General features: G+C 31.2%; 4 protein-coding genes across 4 annotated transcripts; 2 read left to right on the forward strand and 2 right to left on the reverse strand.

Annotated features, from left to right (window-relative positions):
* Positions 1–1,322: 1,322 nt before the first annotated feature.
* On the reverse strand, positions 1,323–3,441 carry LOC123720697 (cell growth-regulating nucleolar protein). Its single transcript, XM_045677407.1, has 3 exons — positions 3,281–3,441; positions 3,025–3,178; positions 1,323–2,726 (listed from the first exon to the last, which is right to left on the reverse strand). The coding sequence occupies exons 2-3, from the start codon at positions 3,150–3,152 to the stop codon at positions 1,664–1,666; spliced, it is 1,191 nt and encodes a 396-aa protein (XP_045533363.1). The 5' UTR covers positions 3,153–3,178; positions 3,281–3,441; the 3' UTR covers positions 1,323–1,663.
* Positions 3,442–3,720: 279 nt separating this feature from the next.
* On the forward strand, positions 3,721–16,518 carry LOC123720694 (melanotransferrin). The gene is made up of 17 exons (XM_045677403.1): positions 3,721–3,878; positions 3,980–4,179; positions 4,422–4,544; positions 4,762–4,923; positions 5,421–5,554; positions 5,706–5,872; positions 6,388–6,532; positions 6,943–7,033; positions 7,283–7,386; positions 7,979–8,084; positions 9,680–9,862; positions 10,515–10,685; positions 11,604–11,773; positions 12,080–12,223; positions 12,754–12,941; positions 14,478–14,637; positions 15,126–16,518. Exons 1-17 carry the CDS (start codon positions 3,845–3,847, stop codon positions 15,394–15,396), a joined length of 2,553 nt encoding a protein of 850 aa, XP_045533359.1. The 5' UTR covers positions 3,721–3,844; the 3' UTR covers positions 15,397–16,518.
* LOC123720695 lies at positions 16,516–19,464 on the reverse strand. The gene is made up of 2 exons (XM_045677404.1): positions 19,341–19,464; positions 16,516–19,269 (listed from the first exon to the last, which is right to left on the reverse strand). Exon 2 carries the CDS (start codon positions 18,638–18,640, stop codon positions 16,532–16,534), a length of 2,109 nt encoding a protein of 702 aa, XP_045533360.1. The 5' UTR covers positions 18,641–19,269; positions 19,341–19,464; the 3' UTR covers positions 16,516–16,531.
* Positions 19,453–21,281, forward strand: LOC123720696 (glycerate kinase). The gene has a single exon (XM_045677405.1). It carries the CDS (start codon positions 19,788–19,790, stop codon positions 21,225–21,227), a length of 1,440 nt encoding a protein of 479 aa, XP_045533361.1. The 5' UTR covers positions 19,453–19,787; the 3' UTR covers positions 21,228–21,281.
* Positions 21,282–21,735: the final 454 nt, after the last annotated feature.

A 21,735-nucleotide genomic window follows, 5' to 3' on the forward strand; every position in this document is an offset into this window, starting at 1 on the left:
CTACGAGGATGGAAGGGAAGTTGCCTTCTACGAATTATGTAGAATTGTAGCGCCGTCCGACAGGTTTGCTTTTCTGGAATGGTATTTCTGAATTAAATAATATAAAATACAATAAATATTAAATAACGACTAGTTTTAACCTTATTTTTACCTAAACATGATTCGTCATAAAATTCAAGATACAAAAGAAGATACTTTGTAGTTTTATATACGCTAATACCCAATTATTTTTCAACGATAAAGCTACAATGTTTGCTGTTATAGACGTAAAGCGACGTGTATGACGTCATTAGCTGACACATAAACTACATCTTTGAAGCAAAAATATATGTCCGTCAATAAAATATACTGAGTTTGCAGTATGATGTAAAATTATAAAGATATGGGATATAATACAGTCCAAATTCTATAAAACGAGATCTTCAACAGATGTAAGTTTTTGTATTGTATAGTTTTGTTCCACAATTCTGAGTTATAAAGATTTCTGAAAGCACAACATTAATATTACTTTGGGCATAAAAATGATAAATGACCCACCGCCCCATGATGGTTTTCTTTGTAGGTGACCTATCCCGTAAATGTCAACGATTGTTATTCTTAAAAACTACGATTAATAGATACTCAAAAGACAACCCTTACGCATTGCTGTATAATTAAGAAACACGATAAACAAACAATATTTGATTTTGTTCAAAAATAATTTGATATACACAGATATTGGCGAAACAAATCCCAGCCTATTATATTTTCACATGTTTAGCTTTGTAGTTTTTAATATTTAAAAAACTATATATTTGTTGCATTTCAGGTTTCATTACAGGATTTTTAAATTTCTGTAATCGATTCCAATTCCTAGTCTGTACTTTTGTAGGTATATGGGTTAAGTAGCTAATGAAAAATCAATAATTAATTAAGGATTCAGGTAAAAAAGTATTACCTACCTATAATATAATAATAATAATAAATGACAACACTACAGTAACTAATTAAACCACTCAATCATGCCCAAAAGACGTTTTGATGTCATTGGGTTAAAAACAAAAACTCAACAATATTTCATGGGCACAATTTGTTTTATCCAATATCTCTATTTACGCTAATATCCCTATTTTACGGAAAAAATGAGTATATCATAGGTAAAAGTATTCTTTGTGCAAACCGTTTGCATCTATCACCAACGCCACTTCTATTTCTTAAGTGTGCCCTTATTGGTGTGGTTTTATATAAGAGATATTAAAGCATTTTATATATTATAAATATGTTGTAAGAAATATCCATACTTATATATTATATTATTGTATAGTAAAAGAACTCATTTATATTTAATTTCAATGTAATTGAATATTTTACATAGGTATTTGTAAGAAATAAAATACATAGTACATTCATGGCTTTTAAGATGTGTAAATACGAACACTATATATATTTAATGGAACTATAATCTATAGGAGCTATGTGAAAAAAGACTTGACTTTCAGATGAGTTCCTGGTGCATAATCCTGACTGAAACTATTTGAATCCAAGATAAGATATCAGAGATTAAAGTTGTGGCAGTGTATATCCCAATTATAAGAGTATATTATACTTGGGATATTAAATTGACGCAATCCATATCTTAACCTATTTATGTCTACTTTGGCAGAGGAAATATTTATAATAATTTTTACTCCTCAATCAATGTAACTCTATTTTTGTCAACTCTTACATTCGGAGCACTCTTTAATTTTTTAATGAATTTATCAGCAATTCTATCATCAACCTCACATCCAAAGAATTCAGAATATTCTCCAAGTACTTTCTTTTGAAGACGTTTGAATTGCATTTCATTGTCTTTCTTTTGTAGCACAGACAAAATGACTTCATGCCAGTTAAATTTATCTCTTTTCTCTTCAACCTCTTCACTTTTGGCTACATTCTGATCATGTAAACAGATGCTTTCCTCTTCCTCTTCATCTGTCTTTAATTTTTTCTTACTCTCCTTGTTGACAACACCATTCTCCACCACTTCAATTGTTGGTATTGTGTCTTGGCGTTTACGTTTTTTCTTGTTTTTAGCCTCGTTTGTAATATCATCATCATTTATATTTTCTTTATTTTTACCCTTTTTACCTTTTTTCTTGGTTTCAACTTCTTCTAAAACTTCAGTTGATGGTGTTTCAGCACTCAGTAATTCAGCTTCATATTTTTTGCGTTTCTTTTCTTCTTTTTTCTGTTTCTTTGATAGTTTAATTTCTTCTTTGGGCTGACCGTTAACAGGTTCCACAGGTTCTTCATCATTATTAATGTTTTCCTGTGATGGAGTAATATCATTATGATTCATAGTACCATTTATTTCAGAATTTATTTCTTTTGCATCTGAACTTGATTTTTCATCCTTATTTTGATTTTTATTCTGTTGGTTAGCATTAGATAGAGCTGTAAGTTTTACTGAAATCAAATCCCACGCTCCATCAATGTCTTTAGGATTTGTTTTATTACCACAAACATTTTTAACAAAATTAATGAATTTTGGCTTCTTCCTAGGTGTGTTATTATGTTTACTGATTGTTTCAATGATTCTTAAGACATTTTTTGAGGCATTTTTTTGTTCATCTAATACAGACTGCAACATTTCAACCCAAGCATTTTGCTTCTTCTCACCCTTTTTTTCTTTAGCTTGAAATCCTTTCGCTGAATATCGTTGTTCTTCAGTAATACATTTAATGTGAGACTCATAATCATTGCCACTGTAAAATTAAAATAACAGAAAATTACAATATTTCAAAAATATCTTACTATTACTAAATATTATGGCAATTTTATGTTGCCTATTGTAAATACCTCTCAGGAGTATCTCCAAATGCATAACAGGAGATGCATTTCTCCTGGGTATAATAACATTGAATAATCAATGTTATTATATATCTATCAATGTTATTATAATCTATCTATCTATATGGGTATAATAACATTGAATAATCAATGTTATTATACCCAGAATAACCCCAGTTCCTCTAAAAATACAAATTCTTCAAAAATACTTACAGGAAATCTTTAAAACAATCCATGCAAGATAAATTTGGATTTCTATTTCTACATTTTGTAAGATAATGCTTTTCAACTTTAGGTTTCTGCACCGATTCTCCGCAGTGGCCACATGTAAAAACAACCATATTTTTATGTGATTTTGTAAAGGTTCCTGAAAATTACATTCAACACATTCAATTTTAATGAAAAATAGGAATCAATTCAAATCTATTCATTATAAAATTTATTAAAAATAAGATCTAGTAATACTTACAAGTTTACTTTGTTTTTTAATTTTCACACAATATTTTTCTCGAAAACAAGGACAAGATAATTATTGTAGTTATGACTTATGACTTATGGCTTTATTTATGGTAACATAGACCTTTAAGTCATAGTTATGGACTAGAATGAGTCGAACCACAGACAAGACTACGACCTACAAGAATAAAAAATAAATATCAACATAAAACACGTCATTAATATGGCTATTGAATGTTTTTTACCTGTTTTAAATTTATTCGTTGTGGCTCAGCAATTAATCCGGACCCAGAGATATTATTATTTGTTAATGTTTTGGTCTGTATAGTGTACAGTATACACCATAGGTACATACACTGTGCCCTAGGGACTTACATTCTCTAGTTTAAACTAATATTTGTATCAAAATTTGTCTACACGAACTGTCATTGTAGAACACTGTTTACTACTACTTTATAGTTGATCTGTGTTGTTTATTTCAGTTAGGCGGATCGTTTTCGGGTGTGTCCGGTGTCCCAACTCTAATGAATTGAATTATTTCTATTCTTAAAAACATGATAATTTGATAAAAAGAAATATGCTGAAAATAGTTTTATTACTTTGCTCGATAGGTACGCAACTTTCTTTTTCAAAAACTTTTAAACGTCCAGTTTAATGCTACTACATCTCATAAACATTTTATTTTGTTAACTTAAAATTTAATTTTTTACAGTTTCCGCTCAAGGAAGTTACTACGGTAGCGAGAGTATAGCTAATGGTATCCACGGAGAACCTAAAATTGAAGGCAAAGACAAAGTAACCTGGTGCACTACATCTATACCGGAACAGAAAAAATGTGAAAAACTATCCAAAACCGTACTTCAGGATAAAGGACTTTTTGGAAAGGACTTCATTGAAATAGAATGTAAACGGGTAAGACTAAAAGTTACAAAATTTGCTTAGTATTAAGGTTCTACTGATTTTGAATTTGCTTGTTTTACTCTAATATATTATTTGGTAAAATAATTACTCAGTTTCCAGCTTGATATTGATTGAACTAAAAGTATTCTTGAATTTTTGATAAGTTGCAGTATTGTTCCTTTCGATATAAAGTAAATAAGAGAAAAAGGAAAATTTGTAGTTTTCCGTTGTAATAAAAACATTATACTTTCTAGGCATTTGATGCAGAAGAATGTATGACATGGGTTGATCAAGGAGATGCATCATTACTAGCTCTTGATGCTGGAGAAGTATATGTTGCTGGAAGATATCACTCACTTGTCCCATTACTGCAAGAGGTATTTATTGCTGTATTCAAAGTGAATACATTAACCAATTAAGCTATTTTATAGTAGTATTATTATATTCTTTGCATAGCCACATGTTTTTTCAATCATAGAAATAGGTGTTATGTCTTTGGTTTAAAGAAGCCTTTTTCTATAAAGAAACATTGTAAGTCAATATTAGTTAAAAATGCTTTACCATCAAAATTTTACCAAATTATTTTTATTTTAGGTTTATGGTGGTGGAGAACCCTATCAATATGCAGTGGCTGTTGTAAGGAAAGGAAGTTTGCCCCAAGTACAACCTAGTGGAGGTTTGTATGGACTACGAGGGGTAAAGGCCTGTTTCCCAGGTGTTGGATCACTTGCTGGATGGGTCATGCCAATACATGTGGTAAGAAACTTTTGCAAACTTTGTGGCTCAGTGATTCATGTAATATACAGTGTAAACTCCATGTAAAATCCCTCAATTTAACAACAAACTCATCCCTAAAGTGTCAAAATTAATTGGCTTTGGTTGGTATAACTTGTCTTCCATACAATGATACACTCTACATAGCATTACACCCACTCTATAACAACAACAATTGAGTAATATGGTACTTTTTAAGTTGTTAAAATTAATAAAAACTGTGTAGCTGTGTAAATTCTTTTGTTGCAATAAACTCGGTTGTGATTGCTTGCACATCAAGACTGTTGTTGATCATGACTAATATGTAGGAGTCATGGATTATCTATATATTTTTATTCCCTCCATTTAACAACAACTCTCTATAACACCATAAAATGCACAGTCCCTTCAGTGTTGTGATATAGAGTTTACACTGTATCTTCAAGCATCAAGTTTGTAAAGCTCATTTCTGATAAGTTAAAAAAATACACACATTTCAGCTTATTAAAGAAGGTGGCCTCAAGATAACTGACTGTAATAATCATGTTAAATCAGCGGTGGAATACTTCAGTGATTCATGTGCCCCAAATTCTTTGAAGGATTTATATAATCCAATTGGAGATAATCCTGATCAGTAAGTGATTCACTTATTCCAAAATCTTAAGTAAATATTTAAAAGCAATGCATTAATGATGTTTGTGAATAAAAAGCATATACATATATGATACTACGTAAAATATATCTATGAGTTGTAAGTACTATACTCTGAATGTTACTATTTGCAGGTTATGTAAGCTATGCACTGGTGGAGCTGGAGTGCGTTGTACCCTGGCAGACCCTTATGCAGGTTATGAGGGAGCACTTAGATGCCTTGTCAATAATGGAACAGGAGAAATTGCCTTTGTGAGGGACAGTACAATTCAACATGCCTTACTCTCACATAAAATATTAGGTAATGCATTGATGGTGATGATTATAATTATTTTTAAATATAAAATATTTTTTATTGTGTGTAAAAAAGTAATAGAGGGTTTTTGGGCTAATTTTTATTTTATTTATACAGTTTATATATCTTTATTTCCAACACTTATGTACATAATTTACAATATTCTTAAACGACATATTATTAATACTTAAAAACTGATAAATAGAAAATTAAAACAATTTTTTTTTAAAGTTTGGTGCCTTCGGTCTTCTACCCTTAATTGGCAACATTTCCTTGTGTGTATTGCTATACTTATTTGTTGAACGGAGAAAGTACCAGCTCTGGCGTGACCTTAGTAGTAGTAGGTGACGCTAGCTATAATCCATCATTTCAAGCACGCGCAATACATACAAATAAAATAAGACAATATTTTTATACCGTTAAATTATAATTAACCATTAACGTTATATATTTTTTTATATATATAATGATATAGAGAACCTTCTATAAAATATATTAACTTAACTCATCTTGGTTGACAGGCGGCGTGACAGAGGCCGACTTCGAGCTGATATGTCGCGACGGTTCTCGGGCTCCAGTCACTGACTGGGAAAGGTGTAACTGGGGCCGAGTACCTGCTGACGCTGTACTCACTTCCAGTGTTGCCACCCCAGCCCTGAGAAGCAAGTTAGTTATATCTTATACTAGCTACCGAACGACTTCATTCTAATAGTACCTTCACGTAGTATAAAATATTATTAATTAGACATAAATTTTATATGTCTGTTGATAAATTATATTTATACAAGTTGAATTGTTTTAAAAATATTGATTTTTTTTCCCCAGAACTTTAAGTAATACTTGTTGTTTGTGTATTTTATGTTTAATATATTCAAATTCATAATTTTTTTAAATAACTGTGTCTCACATTTTTTTTTTCATTTCAGTGTAATTCTAATACTAAAGAATTGTTTGAAGGCACCACCAACTTAGTATAAACAAGAAATTAATTATAGAAAATTCTGTTTTACTAGAATAAAAAGAATTTATATACTTCAAAACTTATTTTTATATAAATAAAACATTTTTGATTGCAGATACCAAAATCTGATAATGAAGATTGTTGAGCTTTATGGTGAACCAAATACAATGAATAAGATGTCAAATCGGACAGATGCATACCAACAGGTGTGTCTTTTTTAAAATTAAATTACTTCATTAAAAATAAAGCTCAAAGAAATTTCAGTGTTGATTAAAAAAAATTAAAATCATAAAAGAAGTTGCTTATAATTACAAAGTTTTTAGGAAGGCTCTTAAATATTTATTTCTTAAATGAAAGTTAACATTATTTAGTCGCTATTTTGAATGATATTATCTAATTTCCCAGTTGGCATGTTTTATATCTAATTCAATAAATGTACTTATATATAAAAACAGGACGCGTATGGCAACTGGCTGTCGTCTACTACAGAACAAAACCGGTACTATGATGCGTTTAGACGAAATCAATTTGATCGTAACGACCGGAATGACGAAGGAAGGTAGGGTTTCATTAATATTATTTTATAATAATATGATTTAAACATTAATGTTAGATAGAACCAGAATATATAAACGTTGGAGTTGATTGAACCTCAATTAGTATTTTTGTAGTTATTCATAAATGTGCAATAACAAAGCCACAATATAATTACTACAAAATAAAAATTACCCCGCTGATAAATCGAACGTCAATAAGACACTCAAATGCTGTGTCAGATGTCTAATGTTCTATTGTCTTTGTTTATTCAACAATATTTCCACTTGGCTTAAAGGTCTCGTTACCAGGCCATAAAATTATTAAAAAAAAAAAAAAAAAAATTTCCACTAAAACATGATCTCGCATTTATCATTTATATCACTGTCATTTATATAGAGTCGGTTGAAAGGTACTTTTGGAGACAAACATTTCTTTGTTTTTTATGCCTAATGAGTATTTAATCAAGATTTTCTATTATACTGAAAAAAGCACAGAATATTGGAAAAAAAATATTAGTCAAACAAGTCCTAACTTAGACGGACTTACAGTTTTATAAACACAGTTTTTTTATGTATCTTGGCACTGACTAGTTGTAATTTTGTATTCTATTTCAGTACTACGATGTCTCCATACAAACCGAGGGTTGACAATTTCGGTCAACCCATTGAATTGCCATTTAAACTGTTTGAATCTGAAGGCACTACAGACCTCCTTTTGCAAGTAAGTTATCCTAAAGACAACATTATTCTTTTTTAAAGAAAACAAACAAAATTATATTACTTATCCTTTTAATTTCTTCAAATATATTGAGGTATATGAATAATAGATAAAAATTTATGTATGTCTTAATTATTAAAATTAAAAACGAACAGTAAAAATGTAGAAGACCACAGTCATACATTGTTGACTATATCAAAGTTCATCCAAAAAATTCTAAAAAGATTCTAAACGGACTCGGTACTACTATTTCTTGTATTAAAGAATATAATAATATAAGTACAGCTGTTGTAAATACTCTCAATTAAGTTATATTTGTGAGACCGGGGTTCTGATTTTAAGTAGATCTACATGATTAGTGTTATGCTTGCTACGTGTGGGAATTCAATTTAATAACTAAACGTAGTTATTTTATTTTTTTAAACTAAGATGCATCGTGTTTGCGCAACTGTTCATGAATTTAGTGTATATGTAATGTTTATTAGTGGCAGTAAGAGTAGTAGGTACTGAGAAAGAGTTTAACTTCACTAGTTGAAGTGCTACTTCATACTTCTATCAAATATAATAAAAGTGACTAATTGTATATTAATATTCGTTCTGTTTTTGGAAAGCATCTCAACGAAATGCACCATCAATGGAAGATAATTTAGGCTTGACCTTGTGTGTATAATCCTATCAAAATTGATTTTTGTTGTCTCGCTACTTTCGGCAGATTCGATTTTAGTTTGGAAGCTTTCTTTTTCAGGCAACTAGAAATAGATAGAAATTTTCTCTCTTTTTTTTTTAAATTACTTAAAATGATACTCAAAATGGAACATTGTGTAATGGTTGCAGCTTCTTATAAACATTCTGTAAAAAAAAACTCGTGAACGGGTGCTACTTGTGGTGACTTGTCGTACTTGAATCCGTTTATGCGGTGATGTTAGTTATTTCGACAATGTATTTGCGTGTTGTTTCCACGAACATGGAAGTGCGTGCTCCTATTTCACCATGCCTTCTACTGATAGAGGATCTTTGACAATCTGAGACAAATCATTGCTTTTAATTTATTTTATTATTATTTATTACTTAAGATGTCAATTGGAACATGGTGTAATAGTTGCAGCTCCTTACAAACGTTGTCTAATACAAAAACAAAACTTGGCGATTATAAAGAGTGGCGGAGAGTTTATTGCCAGTTCATCTCGTCTACCGTTCTACGCCCTTGATTTGAGAAATCGCAGTAAATGTTAAATTAGAAGTATTTAGAATTTAATATGTATTTCTTTATTGACATTCATTCTGTTACCTAAATGAATAAATGATTTTGAGGTGAATTGAATTCATCAAGTCACAAACATGAATCCATGGTTTGCTACCACACCCAAAGCTGATTACCACGCAGAGTAGTTAATAAATGTAGCGTCAGTCACAGATACAAAATTACATATGACGATAACTGGGTTGAAATTATTTTATGATAATACACAAGTTTATTGGTAAGGTTCCACCGTAGATCAATAACACAAGGCCTTATTGTCAAGACTTGTCTCTACTCTATTTTGGAAATTGTATAAGTATTTATATATATACTCTTATACATTTATTCTTTTGCTTAGGACTCCACAATTAGCTTCCGAATATTGGATGAAGAGGAGCAAGCAGCTCACCATATTTTAAATAACAAATATGTAGGTGATCAGGCGGAGAAGGCCGTCATTGGTATAAGGGACTGTCCAGTCAAACGCGCCACGCTTTGTGTGACCAGTGATGCTGAATATGACAAATGTATTAAAATGAGGGTAAGACTTCATAGTATACTTACTCCAGAAATATGTAGCACATAAATAAATCTTTTTTAAATGTAAAATACATATACGAATTAAAAAAAACTGAATAATATTTGAATATGAAGTTAGTTCGACTTCAAAAAAAACCATTGGATAAAGATACAGTAATTCAATACATTTCTATACTACTGTAAGAAAAAATAATGGCGCTACAACCTTTTAGGTCTGGGCCTCAGATTTATGTATCTGTTTCGTGATAAAAAAATGTAATAGGCAAATTGGTAATCAGTATTCTGTGACAGACCCACGCCGTCTACTTTTGGGTCTAAGGCCAGTTTTCTTACGATGTTTTTCTTCGTCTTACGAGCGTGTTAAATGTGAACATAAACCGATAACCCGGATAACGGATTAGTAATGAAAAGCGCTCGCTGAAACTTCTAGAACAACTGTACTATAGCTCCTATGTTTAAACATAGTATTAAAAAATATCAAAACCTCCAAAGATAATATAGGCCCGTAGAAAATCGGTAGCTATTGATTACAGCAACTTACAGCTGAGTTCGGCCTATTTTTGATTAAGTAATGAAGTAAATGTTTTACCTTTGTCAAATCGGCGATTTTAGAAATATTTAAATGTGTATTCACGGAATTTCGTAACCCACAGATAGCGTTAAAAGCCGCCTTCCTATCTCCGTCGCTTATATGTTGGCGAGGGCATAGTTCCCGGCACTGCGAGCGGGCAATCGCTGACGGAACAGCTGACATGGCAGTCTTTGACGCCGCCGATATGTTGCACGCTGCTTACAAATATCGACTGGTGCCGTTTATGCAAGAGGTAAGAGTTTTAATTCGCTTCAAAAATTATGTACATAAATTTTAAATGACTCTAAACTTAAATATGACTGGAAAAGTCTTGTAACCTGATAATAATGTATATGTCGCAGTAGAGTAGTTAAATCAGAGAGTTAATTGAATCTCTAGACAGTTAATTAAATGTCGATATTCAATCAAGTTTAACGAGTTTCCTAAACGTTCCTAGGCAACAAGACTAACCTAACCTAACCTAAGCATTTACAATAAAGCAAAACACGGAATTTCCAAGCTCTCAGTTCTTCACGATCACACCGAAATAACAATAACAATTAAAATAATCATGGCGGAGTCTTGTTTTACATTGTTAATCAACACGCTGGCTTTCGGTCAGACAGATAGTTAAACGTTTTCGACGCTGCTTTATTTAAATCATTTGCTGGCGACTTGTATGAATATCGACATTTAACTAACTGTCTTGAGATTCAATTAACTCTCTGATTTAACTACTTTACTGCGACATATATATATATATATATATATATATATATATATATAGCCCTTCCTCCAAGATTTAAACTTTCACATAATACTGAATAGAGATTAACATCAAGACTAATTCTGTGGGAATAAAATGTGAAAAAAATACGATGAAAAGTGTATTCTATATGTAATAATGTGTATCAAATTGGAATCTAATATTAATGGTCTGTGAAAATTATGTTTATCTATAAATTTGACTTCTATCACCGTGCTCAAAAGTCGATTATGTTTACGAGTTAAGACAATATACAATAGAGAAATTTATAAGTTTGCACTTCTCTGTTTGCTTTAGGCTATATTGCGTAAGTGTGAATACATAAAAATGTTTTTAAAACGGTCTAATGATATATATAAAATAAACATAAAACTTTTAAATAAACATCATAATCAACACATCCAGGTCTACTCGAGCGGAGACAGCTGGTATTATGCAGTAGCTGTCGGCAAAGAGCAAGATCCAGATACAGATTTAACTTATTTGAGAGGCAAGAACACCTGTCACACTGGTATCGGTACAGCAGCTGGCTGGATTTATCCTTTGGCCTATCTAATATCGAATGGGTGGATTAGGTAAGTCGTGGATAGGATTTTAATCAAACATGTATGAAATACAGTTATAAATTATGTATGAAATACATTTGTATATTTTTTGTTATAAGTTTTGTGTAGATCAGCCTCTTACTAATTAACCCCTAACAATTATGCTTTCACCGGAAATCTAGCCAAAGAATCTCCGGTCGTAAATCATTTAATGTAAATAAAATAATATTAAATGTAAATATATTGAATGTGTTTCAGGAAAATTAATAAGTTTAACTTGTGTGAATATTTTTTTAAGTGATCTTTGTCACGAGTAAAAAACACTTTTCCTTTCAGACCGTATGGCTGTGACGGCGCACACGCAGCGGCCCAATACTTCAGTAAGTCATGTACACCGGGCGCACTCAGCAGTGAATATGTAGACTCGGGCACTGTGCCTCATGACAACCTGTGCCATCTATGCCATGGAGCGTCATATCGGTAATTCAATATTTATTCGTTCAATGTGTCAACGCTAGTTATTGGGACTAAGCCAATGTATTAAAAAGTGTTATGTATGAATAAAACCACACAGAGGGTTGAGTCTGTGTTTGAAACTGCGCGGCACTTATTCAACTTATATTATTATTATTTGCTACGTATCATGTATTAACAAAAATATTTTTGTATAATTTTCATATAAAGTAAAATGATAATCCTTAAACTATAGTGACTTAACAGAGTTGTCAACATAAAAAGGTAATTAGCACTTATGCGACCGCAAGTCCAACGACAGTTCTCTATCCACAGACCCTTGACCTATATTTGACATAGACTATAGAAACTGAACTCTAGCAATAAATAAAAATGCATTGGGATATTTCGTACATTCCTTTCAAGCAATAAAGCTTTTTCATGTATTACTTACAACTGTAAAACGTGCTGTTTTCAATTGTTACATACAAAACTAAAATTTCTGTATACCAATACTATGAGCAATTTATGCAATACCTCTTACCACTTACTTCCAGTCGCTGCAGACGCGACGCAAGCGAGGAGTACTTCGGTCATGTGGGTGCCCTGCGTTGTATGGTAGAGGGGGGTGGAGACGTAGCCTTTGTAAGGCACACGGCACCTGCTGAGGTCACGGGTGGGCGACGTCGGGAGTGGTGGGCGCGTGACTTACTGGGAGATGATTTGCAGCTCATGTGTCCAGATGGTATGTAACAGCCGTGGATTAGCCGTTATAGCGCATCAATTCGATTCTCGAAATTATAATTGTTCGAGTTGGTAGATAAGGTGATTTGTCTTATTAGTTTAAAGATTTATTACCTTTATTGGAAACCCAAAATTCGCAAGTTCGTGTGAAATGAAAATCCAATTTCCATCTACAGTAAGTACAGGACCCAGATACACTAGAAAACCTTAATAACTGCAAAAAAATGCAAATATTGTAGGTATAGCTTATCGTATTCTTCCTTTATATTAAATATTTATTATAATGATCAATGAATCTTAGAACTTAGAACTTATAATCAAGAATTTAGTATGAATTTGTACTTTGTTATATTTTTTGTATAAATAGGTCAGTTTTACCTATGCTTAATGTTTATGTTTGCATGTGTATTCCGTTTTTGGCTTTTGTTTATAATGTAATTTTTTGAATATTGTTTAATGAGTAGCTGTAGGAAAAATAAAATAAATTAAGTATATAAAGAGAAACTAAAAGTACCTGAGGGTTTAGAGCGCACTTTACGTTAAATTTCTTTTTATGTTTAAAAAACTTTATATGTATATACGAACGAGATACATGTCGCCATCAGTCCACTAGACTCATTTTGATATGTTTCTTGAATGCCCTTTTGAATTTGCTAAACGCGCTAATATTACGAATTATGGACGGTAATTGATCAAGTAATTGCACACCCTCATACTTAATAGACTTCTTCAAATAATTTATACGCGGCTTGCGCAAAATAAGCAAACTCGCTCGACGAGTATTGTGTGTAGATGTGTGTTTGATTTTTTTAAATGAAGATAAGCTACTATGGAGAGGGTTTTTTTTTAATTAAGATACAGGTGCTATAAACATATAGTTGCTTAATCGTCATAATTTTCGTATACTTATACGATAACTAATGCCAGAACGAAAGTATCGACTTCTCACTATTTATTACATGTAGAATCAATGTTTTGTTTAAAATACAATAGTAATTAATTACTTATATACAATTATCGTTACATTTGAATATAATGGACATTTTTTTTATCCGCGATGGAAGTTCACAAAAAGATTGCGACTTTACATGAATTACAATCTAGCCTATACAATAATTATGCCTAATAAGTAATATTATCCTGACTTAATTTTCTACAATAAATCAATGGCGCTACAATATGTTTAGGTTTGGGCCTCAGATTTCTGTATCTGTTTCATGATCATTTGTAAATCGAATAGGCAAGTAGGTTCAAGCTAATGTGAAATGCGCACATAGAGAGAAAATCCATTGCTGCACAGCCGGGGATCGAACCTACGACCTCAGGGATGAGAGTCGCACGCTGAATCCTCTGCTGAATTTTCAACAATACTAATGATAATAGGACTTTTAAAGTCCTTTTATAGGCACCAGCCTCTCACAAAGATGGTCAATACATGATTTAAACCTGTAAAATACAAAATTGTGAAGAGGTATTACTTTTCTATTACAATAGCTCGATTTTACGTATTATGCATATAAGTAAAATATATGTACAGGTACGCGAGCAAAAATTCACGAATATAAACATTGCAATCTGGGCAAAGTCCCGGGTTCGGTGATGATGGGACGAGCGAACCACACCGAGTTGGACACATTCTCCAATCTAATGCTGTACGCTCTGCAACTGTATGGAGCTACTGTCAATGATGATTTTAGGTGAGACAAACTTTTACTAACTGCTCTGATGACGTCTAAATTGCTATTAAAGGCTTCTCTCCGTAAATGTATTAACTGTTTTTTTAGTAAAAATATTAATAATATTAATAATTAATATTAACTATACATTAAAAAAAATATCTATTTTATTTAAAAATATACCTAGTTACAAATAAATTATGCAATGAAAACAAATAATTCGAAAAATATCTGTCACGCATTACTCAGCTAAAACACAGCCACACTAGCCAAGGTTCAAGAGAATTTCATTTTTATGAGTACCCTCCATTTCATGCAAATGTAAAAGTGGAATTATTTTAATATGTCTGTGCCAAAATCAAAGGATTTAAATAGCAATTCCTATGTGACGTATTGGTTAAAAAGCATATAAAAATTAACAATCGAATATTGTTATTTATCTACTATGTACATCTATACTGAATATTGAAAAATTCCTTTGAATAATCCATTTATCGTTTCATTTTCAGCTTCAGCATGTTCTATTCAAAGCCGCCATACGCTGACCTGATCTTTAGCGACGCGGCGGTCCGTCTAAAGCCCCTTCCACACAACAAGCGTTCGGCCGAAATGATCGCCGGTAATTCGTTACCGCGCGCCGCACGTATTGTGTCATGTGACGCGCCGCAAGCATCCTACTACATAGCATCGGACCCGGATTTCCTCTCCCACGCCTATAGAAATGGTATTTTGGGTCAATTACTCTCGTTAATGTTGGTCTTTGTGGCTATATTGCGATAATTATGGTCATCGTAATAGCTATTTGATATTTTTATATTCGTTCATGATATTAATAACTCGCTGAAACGCTTCTCTACACAAGATGGCGTCTTTGCAGACCCTATGAAGTTCCATGTACACGAACACGTAAAGAAACGACAAGATTTTACATTCTTAAATTTTACAAATTCCTATATTACGTACAAATACAATCTCGAAATTAAACTCCAAGACAGTATAATTAGGCTAAGATATATTATTAACAGGCATGGTACGTCATGTAACAATCTCGTGTCACGTGACTGACAAAAAGCAATATTTTTTTATTATTTTAGTTAGCGACTAAAGCCACGCTTTATTAAGATTACAAATAACACTTTTTATACTCTCAAATAGAAGCTTAAAATTATTGAATATAATATAATTTATTGTTCTATGAAACATAGTGAATATATTTTGAATATATTTCTCAATGATCATACAGTAATTTTATCCCTGTCATGCTGTAGTCTTAACTCGAAGGAATATTAGAAGTATTTTTTTAGTTTATATATACATTAGAATCGACACTAATGTTGACACCACTTAATTTTTATTTAGTTATTATAACTGGTAACTTACCGTACAATTTGCAAGCAAGTTGTCTAGCTTATGTATTGACGATTAGATATAGACTATTATTTTAAATTCAAAGACATTTTAACATTCCCTTATTGATATTATATAAGATGTGTATTTCACAACATATTATACTACATGTATAAACAATTTAATAAGTTGATAGATTTTCTCTTAAATAGGTTAGATTGTATTTGAAGTCTTTAAATAGCAAATATTTTTAAAACATTTTTTATTTAAGAATCTAAACAGCTATTACGTTTAATGTTTGCATATCAGTCACATATATATTACACGACACGGCAGTATTTTTAAACACATACTTTTCTAATACTCATATTTGGGTACTTGGATGCTGTATTTTTATATTTTGTAAACCTAAGGTAAGATTAACTATTCATAGTGTCGTCTCGGCTTAGAATCTTATTATTAGTATTGAATGTAATTATTTCCATCCAGAAAAGCCTTATTTAGTATTTAAAACATATGTATTCCGTCCATTTACAAATAAAAACATTTTTATAATACTTGTTTAATTTCACACATACATATTCTTATAGCACTCAAAACCTGTTGGCAAATCTTCAAATGACTTCGTAATTCTTCTCAAATCCGTTCTTCTGCATATACTTTGTATAGCCGCTTTCTGTGAATCGCCATTTCTACTTATTCTAGATGCATGGTTCCGCCATTTACCGAATAGACAATTACATTTCGATAATTCCCCGTTTATATGGCTTACAAGGTTATTGCATTTGGGTGTCTTTTTAGCACATAGCAATAAGGCCTTAAACGACAAATAACGGAAATGATTTATGCAGTACATAAACATATAATCATTGGGTTTATTTCTAGACAATACTTTTATTATAGAGTTCGTAAGCTTCACGCTAACTTGTCTTTTATAAATTATTAAATAGTCTAACATGTCCTCACACAATATGGAAAGTATTGTACAAAATTTATTTGCGGATATACAAAATGTGACGAAAATGTTGCGCCATAGTATCTCCTCGTCCATGTTATTTAAATTAAATAAAAGAGAATTTATTGGGATACCAGTCTGGCCAATTCTGCTCTCTAAAAATGTATTTATATTGCTGATCGATTGGGAGAATGTTATTTTATAACACATATGACCAGCATAAATATTACGCGCTCTATTAACAATTAAATCTTGCGTATTATATGTGTATCCGACAAATTGTATGACATCACTATAGTTTATACCTGGATATTCAAAATTTACAGCAGTTTTATCGTAGTTTACATTTTTGTAATTTGACAGCGCATTTATGAACGCATAAGCGTCATCTAAACAATCAGTAATATAGAGATAATCGTCGACAATTCTAGTAAAAAGTTTTAGTTGATTTTCACTTTGTTCAAGATGTTCGGAAAAATATAATTTATCTAAGTATGAATAATATAATTCAGATAAAGCTGGTGAATATACGTATCCTTGGACTAAACCAGATTGCCAAGCAAAAATTGTGGAACCAACTCGAACATATATGGGCTTTTGAAGTTCAGCCAACAATTCTTTGTATTGCACACAAAATTTTTTAAAATAGTAGGAGTTTTCTTTCTTTAAATCTTCCATCTTCTCCGAAATGATTCTTTTAAGTAACGACTTATTGATAGATCCAAAAGCATTTCGTAAATCAGCTTTAATAAAATATAATTTTGGTTTATTTCGTTTCAGCCAATCCGAATGTAATGAAACAAACTGAGATTCTAATTTACGTCTTCCCTGTCCACTTAAAAGTTTAAGGAACAACAATTTTTCTTTGATTTTATATTTTTCCGAAATACTTAATATGCCATTTTTGTATCGGACGATTGGTCTAACTTCGTTATTTGGCTTTAAGATAAAGTGAAGTTTCGGTATATCCCTTCTGATGTTTTTAATTGCCATACATTGTTGATATTTTAATCTTTTCTTTACTTTTTTGCCTAGACAGTAAGGCTCATATTTGCTTAAAGCACGTCGAACTAGCAATTTATGTATTTCTTTATCGTAAAAACTTTGCCATTGATATTTCCAAAAATAATGTAGCTTATTCTCGTCCGCATCAATTTTACAGGTTGTTACATAAAAATTAAGACAAATAATTGCCGATAAAATATTTTTAAATACCCACATTAAGACGGCTAACAGCATATTCTGTGCAATATTCAATTCGAAAGAAGCCCATAGTCCAACATCGTAGTTCCATGTTTTTATAAACATTGAGAAAATTAAATGTTGTTTCCTCATACTGTAAACTATGGTTTTTAAACACTTTTGAAATATTTTTAAATTATGGTTATTTCCAAAGAAAGCGTTCGGGATAATTTTAAACAATCCGGATGAGCACCCATTAAAAATATATCCTTTATCAACAGGACACAATGTCTTGGTTTGTCCTGGAGGTTCAAAAACTTCTTTAAAATCTTGTTTACAATACTTTAAAATATTGATTCTCAAGGTATTTAATACATCACGCAGTCCTTGAGATATTTCACTTGCCGAATCTTGAAGGACGTTCTGTATATATACTTCATTTTCGGCCGATTTAAATAAATTAATATTAAATATATTTTGAAACGATCTAACATTTTGCTTATTCATAAAATAGTGGGAAAAACATATAGGGATATCCATAACTATTAAACCGTATAACGACAAAATATTACGAGATGACTGCACTGCATGTATTTACCGTTTAATTCTCTCTAAAAATTTAAATTTTGCGGCGACTTGTTCAGACATGCTTAGAAAATACATCACAGATTACAATTACAAGGTAACCGTAGATACAATTAATGAGAGACCAATGTTTTGTCTTAACTTTTAGTACCTACATTTTATATGTATTATATTGAAATCGACACTTAAATCAAGATTATTCCAATTGAACATAAACTTTTCAATCTTTAACTGTTGCTTATAAAAAAGGTTCGTTTTTGTGCAAGCAAAGATAAAGCTTCTTTAGTCTATAGAATATTATGACTTGAAAAGAATTGGATTGAAAAATGCGAGGAGAAAAATTATTGATTATTATCGGTTCTACTTTCTTAAGACAGAGAACAAACAGATATCGATCGATAGTCCGTCGGCCTTCAGGTCAAATGTTAATTGACAAAGTTTCCATTATTATTACTAGGAGACGGAATTGCTAGTTGAAATTTTATTTATCAGCTGTGGCTTCGCTGCCATATTTGTTTATATAAATTTAGCGGGTTTCCTTGTGTCCGTTAGAATTTCGGCTATATACCTACATGGGTACATCTCTGGAATTTAAAAAAGAAAATTGAAAGATGCAACACAAATAATAATCATACATTTTATGTAATTGACCTACCAGTTATTTGGATCAATGTCAATTTATCAGATAAGATAAAGTAGTTCCCTTAATAATATTGCCGAGTTGAATTAGTTTTTAAATATATTTCTTTTTGTCTTTGGATTTATTAACCAACCAGCAGTTTTAAAGTGGTTTTGTGTAAAATGGTGATTGACCACTATTGATTTCTTAGTTTTGTACCATCATAATCCTTAAATAACGAATTAACTGTTAAAAAGTTATGAATATAAATAATTAATTTGTTATTTAACATAAGTAATAAACGTTGATTACGTAATAAGTATTGTCATAAATTAGTGAAATCCGGCGTTAATTTACACAATACCTAAAGATAACTGTTCCAAACACAGTGATTATTCGAATTTAGAATATTTAAACAGTAAAGTTGCAAAAAACCACTGTTTCCTTGTTCAAAAGTGTTCTTCCTACTTCAAAATAATAATAATGGCAAAATATACATTCGATAATTTGATAAAAATATATAAAACTAGCTATACAGCAGTTTTACCAGAAATTCTTATAAAAAAATATTTAAAGTATGACCCAATTACACAACAATTAAATGTTTTTGACAATAATTTTAATTTAAAGGACAAAAGCGTTTATGTAATCGGTACTGGAAAAGCTGTGAAAAGTATGGCAATGGAGGTAGAAAGCATGTTTAATTCTAAAATTAGAGATGGCTATATAAGTATACCTAAAGGCAGTTCAAACAAGTTAATGTTTAAAAGTAACCTAAAATACATAGAGGGAGCTAAAGACAACTTGCCTGATGAGGATGCTGAAAACACTAGCAAAAAAGTAAAATCTTTACTTTCCAACATGTGTATAAATGACTTTGTTATAGTCCTGATTTCAGGTGGTGGATCAGCTTTGTTGCCATTGCCAAAAGCCCCTATTACTTTAGAAGAGAAAACCACATTAATTAAAAAATTGGCAAACTGTGGTGCAGATATTAAAGAATTAAATGTGGTGAGAAAAGCAACATCTGATTTAAAAGGTGGACAATTGGCTTTAGAAGCACAACCAGCTAAAATTGTTACATTAATTTTGTCTGATATTGTTGGTGACCCCTTAGATCTCATAGCCAGTGGGCCCACTGCAGAAAATAAGGATTCTCCAACATCTGCAATTAATATTATCAAGAAATATCACTTATTTGAAGACCTTCCTTCATCTATCTTAAGTGCATTAGAAGATAAAGCTTATAATAAGGCATTTCCACATAATAATGTACATAATTATATAATAGGCTCAAATAAATTTAGTATAGATGCTGCAGTTACTCAAGCAAAGGAATTACATTATTTACCAGTAGCTTTATCATATACAATTACAGGGAATGTTAAAGATCTAGCTAAGCAATATTGCAAACTACTTAAGCAATTTTGTGATTATCTTAATGGAAACATTGATTTTAAAACACTTAAGTCGGAAGTTAGCAAGCTCGACTTGCCAGTTATACTAGATAACATAAATATCTTAAATACAGTCGACTTCAAAGGAGATATTTGTCTTATTCTTGGCGGAGAGACAACTGTAGAAGTAACAGGAAGTGGGAAAGGAGGAAGAAATCAACAATTACCGTTAGAATTATCATTATTGTTACACGAAAATAAGGATTGTTTGTCTGACCATGATATATATTTTTTAAGTGCTGGTACTGATGGTATAGATGGCCCTACAGATGCAGCTGGGGCAATTGGTTATACCAATTTAGTAACTGATGCAAGAAAAGAAAATCTCTCTGTGCAAACATATTTGACTAACAATGATTCATACAATTTTTATAAAAAGTTCAGGAAGGGTGAACTACACATTATTACTGGCCATACAAATACTAATGTTATGGACATTCATCTTATACTGATTAGTAAACAGTAGTTTCAAAAATAATGTTATGTTCAAAAGTAATGTATTTTATGATGATGATGGTTTTAAAAATAAATTTAAGGTATTTATTTTTTCATCTCCATTTTTTCTTTTAGAAGCATCCATAACAGCTTTTTGACACAAACCAGCATATCTGTCTTTTTTCTTTTTGTTGTTTCGGATTTTTACTGGAACTAAATCTGGTGTAATCTTATTGTTTTCATTTTTTATTGAGAACACTTCTCTAATGTTAGTATAAACATTTAAAGGTTTCAGTTTTGGATCCTTTTTTATAATTTTTTTCTTTATTATTTGATCTTTTACCACAACAGAAGTATCAGTTTCTTCTATTTTATCATTTAATTTGACATGCACTACAGACATATGGCCACACAAAGAACATTTTCTTTCCTGTAAAAAAAAGCAAACTAACCAATCTGCACTTATTATATGATTTTGGCAGTCACTATACTTTTAAATGATAAATATTTTTTTATATTTAGAAAAAAGAAACCTCAAC

Source organism: Pieris brassicae, chromosome 2 (assembly GCF_905147105.1).
Source record: "Pieris brassicae chromosome 2, ilPieBrab1.1, whole genome shotgun sequence".
NCBI classification, from domain to species: Eukaryota; Metazoa; Arthropoda; class Insecta; order Lepidoptera; family Pieridae; genus Pieris; species Pieris brassicae.

Coding starts and splice junctions, on each gene's coding strand:
- LOC123720694 (XM_045677403.1), top strand. CDS start 3,845: ATGCTGAAAATAGTTTTATTACTTTGCTCGATAG. Junction 5,555..5,705: donor ATTGGAGATAATCCTGATCA/GTAAGTGATTCA, acceptor TACTATTTGCAG/GTTATGTAAGCTATGCACTG. Junction 8,085..9,679: donor CTACAGACCTCCTTTTGCAA/GTAAGTTATCCT, acceptor TCTTTTGCTTAG/GACTCCACAATTAGCTTCCG.
- LOC123720696 (XM_045677405.1), top strand. CDS start 19,788: ATGGCAAAATATACATTCGATAATTTGATAAAAATATATAAAACTAGC.
- LOC123720695 (XM_045677404.1), bottom strand. CDS start 18,640: ATGGATATCCCTATATGTTTTTCCCACTATTTTATGAATAAGCAAAAT.
- LOC123720697 (XM_045677407.1), bottom strand. CDS start 3,152: ATGGTTGTTTTTACATGTGGCCACTGCGGAGAATCGGTGCAGAAACCT. Junction 2,727..3,024: donor GATTGTTTTAAAGATTTCCT/GTAAGTATTTTT, acceptor TTAATTTTACAG/TGGCAATGATTATGAGTCTC.